The sequence below is a fragment of the Orycteropus afer genome, unplaced genomic scaffold (assembly GCF_000298275.1).
Source record: "Orycteropus afer afer isolate SDZICR_OR568_19922 unplaced genomic scaffold, OryAfe1.0 scaffold00026, whole genome shotgun sequence".
In the NCBI taxonomy this organism is placed as follows: domain Eukaryota; kingdom Metazoa; phylum Chordata; class Mammalia; order Tubulidentata; family Orycteropodidae; genus Orycteropus; species Orycteropus afer.
In genome coordinates this window covers 18,737,037-18,747,766 of record NW_006921613.1, presented here as the reverse complement: position 1 = coordinate 18,747,766, position 10,730 = coordinate 18,737,037, and the positions used below count along the sequence as shown (strand labels likewise).

The 10,730-nt window shown below is 36.9% G+C and overlaps 1 protein-coding gene across 1 annotated transcript in view; it reads right to left on the bottom strand.

Moving 5' to 3' along the window:
* The window catches only part of TMEM87A (transmembrane protein 87A), a 73,164-nt gene that overhangs the window by 36,689 nt on the left and 25,745 nt on the right, over positions 1–10,730 (bottom strand). The window contains exons 3-6 of the mRNA XM_007935284.2: positions 9,558–9,643; positions 2,256–2,369; positions 805–858; positions 680–724 (exon numbers count right to left, since the gene is read on the bottom strand). Coding sequence (XP_007933475.1) covers positions 680–724; positions 805–858; positions 2,256–2,369; positions 9,558–9,643 — 299 coding nt within the window. The remainder of the gene's footprint in view (positions 1–679; positions 725–804; positions 859–2,255; positions 2,370–9,557; positions 9,644–10,730) is intronic.

The window sequence follows — 10,730 nt, the reverse complement described above, 5'->3', positions numbered from 1 at the left end:
GTCTTTAAAAAAAAAAAAAAAAAAAAAAAAAGTGAGGTAGTGTTCTATGTGCCCATTTGGAAAAAATTACTTCATTAAGTAAAAATAAAAATTATATAACAATATGCATATGATCCCATTTTGGTCAAAATGCACATACTTTGTGTAATCACATCAAACTGCTAATTTTGCTAGAAAATAAAACTGAAAAGGATTTTAAGAGCTACAGAATCAAAGATTCCACAAGAAAGCTATGGGGGATCACTTATTACTATAACAACTTTACATATACATTGTAGGAAATATAGAAACACAAGAAAATAAATATCACTTATTTTATTATTATTAACCAAACCAACAACAACAACAAAAAAAAAACCAAACTCACTGCCATCGAGTTGATTCCAACTCATAGCAACCCCCACTAGGTTTCTATCTGGAAGTAGATTATTCCATCTTACTCCCACAAAGTGGCTGGTGGATTTGAACCACCAACCTTCTGGTTAGCAGTCAAATGTCTCAGGCATTACACCACCAAAGCTCCCTATGATTATTAATAGCAACCCTTATTAACATTTTGGTAGACAGTTTCCATTTTTAAGTTTCTTTTAAAATGTATCCTTTTGTTTGTCTATTTTTAAATTATATTATTAATTGCAATTTTAGAATCAGTATGTTCTAAATTCTCAGATACACTTACAGTTTTATCTCCAATAGAGGTAAGATTTGTTCCATTCTCCTTAGCCTTTAAACATTAAAAAATAAAATAAAATTAATTCAGAATTTTTACTTTTCTCAGAAATACGTAACAAGAAAAATAATTACCTCTTGTTTTTCTCCTAAAAGAGGTAGTCGATGTACAAAATCTCCAGAAAAGCTCTATAAAACAAACATGAAATTAAAGTTACTTTAAAAATTTGTAATATTTAGAAAGGAGTACTCAATGTTTAGGGAACATAAGACCTTAGATACATGCTTAAGATAGAGGGATCTTAGACAGTTTCCTTTCATTTTACAGAAAAGGAAAATTAGGCTTAAAGCTATAAAGTTTTGAAAACAGAAACAAAATTAGAACATAAGATTCCTAATTATATACGCACATCACAATCCATATCTGTAAGCAAAGTATACTAATTACCTTTCTAACCAGTTATCAGCAGATTAAGCAATCTCCTTCCTCAGTAATCAGAGTGCGTAATTCAATTGTTAGATTAGACTGGAGGAGAGAAAACCTTACCAACAGGGATATATGCCAGGACCCTGGAAAGATGATAGCAGATCTAAAAGTAGTGAACCTTGAGCAACAGAAAGCTTTCCATAATGAAATCTAAGAAAGGCCAACCAAATCTAGCCTGAGGGAGAAATCTGGAAAACCAACAGAAAACATACAAACTATTCAATCTCACACCATTCCTAGTTTTTCCTTCCTACTATTCCTGCATTATTTTTGAAGTTTTCTTTTCCCTCCAAATCCATAAAATCTAAGCTCTGAAAGCATTTGATCCTCAGAGTTCAATTATCAATTACTTCATCAAATTATTAATTATCAATTTTTAATTAGTTTCCTTAGTTTTTTTTAAAAAAGAAACAATTTTAATTCTAGTAACCAGACCTAGCTTTCAGTGAATTCCTTGCCTATTATAAGAAATTTGCTAAATATTCCTTTGCAATTTTTATATGCAGTAAGGACAAAGCAATGGGTATAGTTACAACAAATATTTTCAACCCTATAAAATGTTTCTATCAAAAAATAGTATCATGGCTATTACATAGTTTTACCAAACTAAAAAAAAAAATTTACTTGGTATTAGATCCTATTTCTAAGGAAACAGAATTTTGTATCAGAAATCCCACTTATATGACTACACTTACATGCTTATATCTGAGCATTAAAAATATACAATATTATTCATCTACTTACTTCCCTTTCCCCAAAACAAGGCCTGAAAATTAACCTAGTGATAATTTTCTACAAAAGTAGTGATACTCTTTGATTTTGGGTCTGTAGCAGTTAAACCTGAAAACTGATTTATCTGGAGACCTATCAATTAGATAACAAAAGAATTAAAAATCTGGGTTTGCTGTTAACACACAAGAAACCATATCCTCTCTTCTATGATGTGAATCAATATGTAAGTGGCTGCTTATACACACATTAGAACATGCTTCTAACTTCTGCCAGTGGGAAAGGAAGGGGAGAAGAGCAGATACAGCCAAAAACATAAGCATTACATTTTTTAACCCTCTACGTTCCTCTAACCTCTTTCAAGCACTACCTGTGTTTTAAAAAGTTCACTGCAGTTCTGGAACACTCTTGATGACGTTTGATATTTCCCAGATAACCCTCTTTTTTCCTTAAGGTTTTCCAAATATTTCTCAACTTTTTCTGCCTGAAAAAAATATAGGAAATACAAAGTGTATACCATTCACAAGCAAAAAAAAAATCATAAACAAGATTATTTAGACAATAACAAATAGAATCACCTTTAGTACAAAACATAGAGGCCCTAGGTGGCATAAACAGTTAAGCACTGGACTACTAGCCGAAAGACTGGCAATTCAAATCTACCCAGAAGTAACTTGGAAATCACGCACTGAGATCTGCTTCTAAAAGGTCATACTGTTGAAAACTCTATCTGCACACATGGAGTCACGAGTCCAAATTCAATAGCAGCTAACAACAACAGGGAGCTCTGGTAGCATAGTGGCTAAGGCACTTGACTGCTAACCAGAAGGCTGGAGGTTCAAACCCACCAGCCACTCTTCGGAAGGAAGGTTGGGCAATCCTACTTCCGTAGTGATCCTGCCTCGGAAACCCAAGGAGGGGTCGCTATGAGTTGGGGCCGACTCGACGGCAAATAACAACAACAACAGGAGTACAAAAATAATTTAGTCTTTCTAATTTTAAATAGAAGCTCTGGTGGCACAGTGCCTAGGGCATTTGACTGCTAACCAGAAGGCTGGTGGTTCAAACCCACCAGCTACTCCTCAGAAGGAAGACTGGGCTATCTACCTCCTTAGAGATACCGCCTCAGAAACCCAAGGAGGAGTCTCCATGAGTCGGAATTGACTTGATGGTAGTGAGTTTGTTTTAATTTTAAATATTAAAAGCATAAGATAAAGAATATATCTATTCATCTCTAAGATTTTAATGTAATTGGACTCTAACGTTTAGAATTCTAGCCTTTGGCTCACAAAGGGCAGTTCCACTAACAATTCAGGGCAGACTGGGAAATTGTCAAAACACAGAGGGTTTTGTCATTTTAAAATATAATTTATAAGAGTTACTTGACCAAATTAACAATATCAACAAAAAGATATGCTCAAAACGTAAAACAGCAAACACAGCTTTTTTTTTTTTTAAACAGTTGATACTCTCAAAAGGCATCCATTTCTATGATTTTAGTTCTATAATTTTTGTGTAATTTTGTAAATATCTACATCACTAATCTTGGACTCTTTCTTCTAATTCCTAATTTCACATCGCTGTGGAGTTATCATTCCCATACTTCTACACTGTGGCTATCTGCAATAATTTCTACATTTTTAGATTATACCACCAGATAGGAGGATCCACTAAGCTCTGGACCACTTTATCACTAATTTCAAATATAAAAAGCTTTCATTGTAAATTCAATTGTTTTTGTTGTTACGTGCTGACACAACAGAATGAAACACTATCCAGTCTCACAAACATTGCTATGTTTAAGCCCCTTTTTCAACCACTGTGTTAATCCATCTCTTTGAGGGTCTTCCTCTATTTCACTGACCCTTTAACTCCACCAAGGATGATGTCCTTCTCCAGGGACTAGTCCCTCCTGATATCATGCCCCAAATATGAGAGGCAAAGACTTGCCATCACCACTTCTAAGGAGCATTCTGGCTGTACTTCTTCCAAGACAGATTTGTTCATGGTACTCCGTAGTATATTCAATATTCTTCATCAACATCATAATTCAAAGGCATCAATTCTTCTTCAATCTTCTTTATTCACTGTCCAGTTTTTCATGCATATGAGGCAATTGAAAACACCAAGGCTTGAATTAGGCCTCAAAGTGACAGCTTTACTTTTCAACACTTTAAAGAGGTCTTTTCCAGGAGATCTGCCCGATGCGATAATTGTTTTGATTTCTTGACTGCTGCTTCCATGGGCACTGACTGTGGACCCAAGTAAAATTAAATCCTTGACAACTTTAATATCATCTCCGTTCATCATGATGTTGCTCACTGGTGTAGTTGTGAGGATTTTTGTTTTCTTTCTCTTGATGACGTTTAGCTGTAATCCACACTGAAGCCTACAGTCTTTGACCTTCATTAGTAAGTGATTCAAGTTTTCCTTCCTTTCAGCAAGGAAGACTGTCATCTCCAAATCACAAGCTCTTAATGAGTCTTTCTCCAATCATGATGCCACATTCTTCTCTACACAGTCCAGCTTCTTGCATTATTTGTTCAGCATAAAGACTGAATAAGTATGATGGAAAAATACAACCCTGACACACAGCTTTCCTGATTTTAAACCATGCGGTATCCCCTTGTTCTGTTCAAATAACTGCTTCTTGGACTATGTACAGGTTCTACATGAACATGATTAAGTGTTCCAGAATTCTCATTCTTCATAATGTTATCTATAATATGCTATGATCCACACAATCAAATACCTTTGCATAGTCAATAAAACACAGGTAAATATCTTTTGGTATTCTCTGTTTTCAGCCAAGATCCATCTGATACCAGCAAAGATATCACTCATTCCACATCCTCATCAGAATTCGGCTTGAATTTCTGGCAGTTTCCTATTCATGTACTGCTGTAACCATTTTTTAATTATTTTCAGTATAATTTTACGTATGTAATGTTAATTATATTGTTTGATAATACCTGCATTCTGTTGGATCACGTTTCTTTGGAACAGGCACGTTATCTAGGTCTCTTCCAATCAGTTGGCTAGATAGCTATTTTCCAAATTTCTTGGAAACACTTCCAGTATTGTATCCCATTGACTGAAACATGTCAATTAGTATTCATCAATTCCTGGAGCCTTGTTTTTCACCAATGCTTTCAGTGCAACTCAGAGTTCCTTCAGTACCACTGGTTCTTGATCATATGCTACCTCCTGAAATGGTTGAACATCAACCAATCCTTTTTTTTCGTACAATGACTCTGTGTATTCCTTCCATCTTCTTTTTACGCTTCCTGTGTCATTCAATATTTTGCCCATAGACTCCTTCAATGTCGCAACTCAAGGCTTGAATTTTTTCTTCAGTTCTTTCAACTTGGGAAATGCTGAGTGTATTCCTCCCTGTCAGTGTTCTAATGCCAGGTCTCTGCAAATTTATAATACATTACTTTGTCTTCTTGAGCCATCCTGTAAAATCTTTTGTTCAGATCTTTTACTTGATCGTTTCCTCCATTAGCTTTAGCTGCTCTCCTTTTAGGAGCAAGTTTTAGAGACTCTTCAAATATCCATTTTGGTCTTCTCTTCCTTTCCTGTCTTTTTGATCAACTTTTGCCTTCTTCATGTATGACTTCCTTGATATCCTCCCACAACTCACCTCATCTTCAGTATTAGTGTTCAATCTCTTCTTGAGATGGTCTCTAAATTCAAGTGAGATATACTCAATGTAGCACTCTGGCTCTGGTGGACTTATTTTAATTTTCTTCAGCTTCAACTTAAACTTGAATTTGAGCAATTGATAGTCTGATCCATAGCTGGCCTCTGGCCTTATTCTGACTGATGATAGTGAGCTTCTCCATCATCTCTTGCCACAGATGTAGTCAATGCGATTCGTGTGTATTTCATCCAGTATCTATGGGTATAGTTACTGTTTATCTTGTTGAAAAAAGGTAATTCCAACTAGTAAATCATCGATGGCAAAATGCTATCATGCCTTGGTGATAGAAATATGTAGGATATTGCATGTTCTAACTACTGATGTTTCTTCTTTGTTTCCAACTTTCACATTCCAATCACCTATAATTATCAATGCATCTTTTTTTTTTTTTAAAGCTTGTTTTACATTCAACATAACGCATACATTTAGTTTCATTCCCCTAACCCAGTCCATGTCCAACCCTAACCCAGTCTCCTCCCCTTCCTACTCTGTGACCCTCCACCTGTGCTCCTCATATTTATGCACTCCTATTGGTCCTGCATTTCCTCAGTTTGAATGTTGGTCCTCTGGTGTCCCATGGTTCATTGCTCTAAGGGCTGTATTGCCATAGAGTATGTGGGTGTGTCATCCTGAGTTGAGTGGTCTGTGTGTACATCTTGTTAACTATTGGGCTGAGAGCCCATCCCCGGGGGTGAGTTTTATTCCAGGCTCAGAATGTATTCCAGGGACATAGTATTGAGAGTCTCACCAGATTTCATCTGACCAGTGATTCTGATCATTACTGAGTTTGTGGAATTTTATTCCAAGTTTTCCCTCCCACTCTATCCAGGATCTCCAGATTTGACCTTTTCCTGAGTGGTTGGCACTGGTAGCCATGCACCAACTAGTTCTTCTGGTCTCGAGGTCCATCGTGTCCTAGGGCTGGTTGCTTCTAAATGCCCCCCCCCCCTTTTCATTCTTCTTCACTTCTGATGCTAGGAGACAGTTAGCTGCATCTTAGATGGCCGTTTGAAAGCTTTTAAGACCCCAGTCACTACTCACGAATGTAGGACGTGGAGCAACTGCTTTTATGAATTTTATTGTGCCAACTGAGTCTGATGTCTCCCAGTACTATGGTCCTGAGGCAGTAGATCTATTGGATCTCTCTCCCATAGTATCTGATTGTCTATGAGGGATTACTCTATGTCTGTTTTCTATTGTTCCTGTAAGAACTGCAGGTATTTTGTATCACTGGTGTCTATGCAAGATTAGCCTCAGCTGAATCTATCCTTGGTTTAAAGTAACTTCTGTTCACTGACCCCATCTGATCATCTCAGCGTTTATGTGTTTATCTGTATAGTCTAGCATTTGGTGTTATCAATGCATCTTGACTGCATGTCTGATCAATTGCAGACTGTAGAAGTTGGTAAAAAACCTCCAGTTTCATCATCTTTGACATTAATGGTTGATATATAAATTTGAATAATAGTCATATTAACTGGTCTTCCTTCTAGGTATATGTATATTATCCTATCATGGACAGTGGTAGTGAAGGTTGTGTGTCAACTTGGCTGGGCCTGGTTGAGTAGCTGGGCAGCTGGTGGTTGTTATTTCCCAAAATGAGACTGGCAAGCAACTCCATGGTGGGATCTACCACAAGCAGCTGAGTAGCAGCTTTAGGGATATAGTCTGCTTCCCACACATCTCTAGCTTATGGCATGCTTGAACCCTGCATGTAGCTGTGTTATTGGTTCAGCAGCCTGTCATGCTCTGCTGATCTTGGGACTTGAATTAATGGTCTACTATGTGGTTTGGTAATATTGGGACTATGTCTTATTACTTGTTTACCTTGGGTTTGTCAGCCTCAGCAGCCAGCAGCTGTCTGAGTGACGAAAATCCTCCAGCTTCAGGGGCTGGGAGCAGGAGGCAAAGCTGAAGCCAAGGTTGAGGGACTTTCACCCAGCCCCTAAAGCCTGGCACTTTGAACTCAGACTTAAAGCCTCCAAATTGTAAGACACTAAACTCCTGTTTGTTCAAGCATCCCATTTTTGGTATCTTCTGATAGAGCAGCACTAGGTAACCGAAATAGTATATTATTCTATCACTAACAGTGTTGTATTTCAGGATAGATACTGAAACATTCTTTTTGATGATGAATGCAACACCATTCCTCCTCAATTTGTCATTCCCAGCATAGAAGACAATATGATTGTTCAATTTAAAATGGCCAATGCCAGTCCATTTCTACTCATTTAATGGCTAGGCTATTGATCTTCAAGTATTCCATTTCATTTTTTCCAATTTTCCTAGATTCATACTTGGTAGGTACATTCTATGTTGTGACTAAAAATGGATGTTGCAGCTACTTCCTCTCATTTTGAGTCATGCCACATCATCAGCAAACAAAAGTACCATCCATGTCATAAAGGTCAACTCTACTTTGAAGACAGAGCTCTTCCCCAGTCGTAATTTGAGTGTCTTCCAAACTGAAGGACTTCTGCTGCTATGCATAATGTTTTCACTGCCTAATTTTTTTCAGAAGATTACCAGGTCCTTCTTCCTAGTCTATTTTAATCTGGAAGCTCTGCTGAAACCTATCCACCATGGGTGGCCTGCTGGTATTTGAAGTAATGGTGGCACAGCTTCCAACATCACAGCAACACATTAAGCCACCACAGTATGACAAACTGATAGACAAGCAATCAATCAATAGAAAGAGATCAAAGATATTTCAAACCATATTCTGGAGATGTTATCATTTCCCTCTAAATTCTTCAGTCATTCCTTTCATATCAATCCTATCTAATATTATAATAATAAATATAAAATGCATTCCCTCATACCACAGAAAGATACTATAAAACCTTAATACTAGGCACAGCTTTAAAATGCTGAGGCTTTGAAAAACTAAAATGGCTGATGGTGAGCAATTTTTAAAGATCTGTCAAATTACCTTTGGAAAGACACCTCAAGGATAAGAAAGGAATATTTTAAAAAAGAAAACAAATGATGCAAAAAGAGGGGACTGGAAACAGAATGGAAAAGGCCTGAAACATCCTTACTGGAGTGATAAATTTTCAATGCTGAAGTGTAATGTAGTATGACAATTCTCAAAGTGTGGTCCATAGACACCTGGGGGTCCCCGAGACCCTTTTTTTTTTTTTTTTTAATTGTGATTTGGGTGAAAATTTATAGAGCAAATTCACATTCCATACAGCAGTTCACATACACTTTGTCTCATGACAATGACTACAACTTACCACAATGCAACAGCTCCCCTCCCACTTCCTCCTGATTATTACCTCTTCCCTGTGTCCATCCCTCCATGCACTCCTGTCCCCTCAGCTGTCTCCCTGTGCACAAACAGCCCTTCTTTCTCCCATGATTGTTCTCTCCAAGGAGAGGTAAATATTCAACTCATATGCCTGTCTTTCATTTGGCTGGAAGCCACAGGTGTGGGTTCAATTCCAGACCTGAAGGGCACATAGGGGCCATAGTGAAACCCTTTCTTGAGGTCCAAGAGGTTAAATGTTATTTGTCTTGCACTGATGGTACAAAAGCAATGGTGGGTAAAACTGTTGCCCCTTATCAGGCACCAAGACTATGGCCCCAAGATATAGTCACTGTATTCTTCATAGTCCCAAACTCGAAATTAAAAAAAAGAAGAAAAATGCCAGTTTCACTTAAAAACATCCTTGATGAAGCAGTCAAAATTATTTATGATAATATTTGGATATGCAATTTCTCAGTTTTAATTTCTAATTCAGTAACCACATAAACAAAAGTTCTTTGGAGACCTCAATTTACAAGAGTTTTTTTAAGGGTTTTGATACCAAATCAGTTTGAGAACTGCTGATACAGGAAGTCAGCAAATTGGAAGGAATGGATTCAAATTCCAGCTCTGCTCCTCCAGAGCTACATGGCACTTTTTTCTCTGTAAAACAATTTCTAAGGTCCAAGGAAAGTCTGTAATTCTATGATCATTACCTTAAAGTTGAAGATTTCATTGTAACAGTCAGCACTTTTCAGATACCAGGTAACATTCAAAGACAGATCACAAGGTTCTCCATCAACTATAAAAGAAGATATGTTTGTAAATAAACAACTCACCAACAAAACACTTTTCCTAAACTGTTACTCCTTTCCCCACTTATTTCCTAATCCAAACTGAGACACTCAAAGTTCAATCCTTCCTCAAACATAAGATAATGATGTAAAATAACTGAAAAGAACTAAGTATTGTTTAGATAAAACTTCTGGTGTTCATAAAAAGTAATATAAGTTAAGCAGTTTTTAAGCTTAACTGAGCTATTTTTATACCTTAAAATCTCAATTTCTGGTTCTCTATTGGAAAAAATTTGGAAGTAACAAAGTACAGGCATGTGAGTTAAACATTTACCTCAAGTAGACACACGCCCTGGAGAGAACAATCATGGGAGAAGGAAGGGCTGCTTATGCACAGGGAGATAGCTCAGGGTGTAGAAGAGTATGAAGGGATGGACACTGGGAGGAGGTAACTATGGGGAGGAAGTGGGAGGGGAGCTGCTGCATTGCAAATATTGGTGAATGAAATGAGACAAAGTATATGTGAACTGCTGTATGAAAAGTGAATTTACTCTGTAAATCTTCACCCAAATCCTAATAAAAAAAAAAAAAAAATTTGGAAGTAATAAAGCTGCCCTAAGTTAAAGCACATCTTACCATTTTGAGATACTTATTGAACAGAGCACATAAGTGAACACTAATGCATGGAACTATGTTATGCCTAAGATGTAATGGGCTGAACGAATCACTAAAGACCCTTTAAAAAGCGACATTCTAGTTGAAGAGGCAAGGAGTAACATTGTTAGGAATATCACAAGTCAATACTCATATGACTATCAAATAGTGCATAAATAATATTTCTACAGAGGGAAAAATTCATGGCTTGGACCTTGAAAGATACTAAGATTGGATAAGAAGAACAATGAACAGAAAGCAAACCTTGTTGGGAAAGGTAGAAATAGGTACAGCAAAAACAAAGAATATTAGATTTTTAAAAGCCAACCTTAAGAAAAGTCTCAGAGGCGAGGCAAGATGGCGGACTAGGCAAAAGGATTGCACAGACCCTCTTCAACAAAGAAAAGGGAAACCAATTAACACAGACACAGAAGATAATCT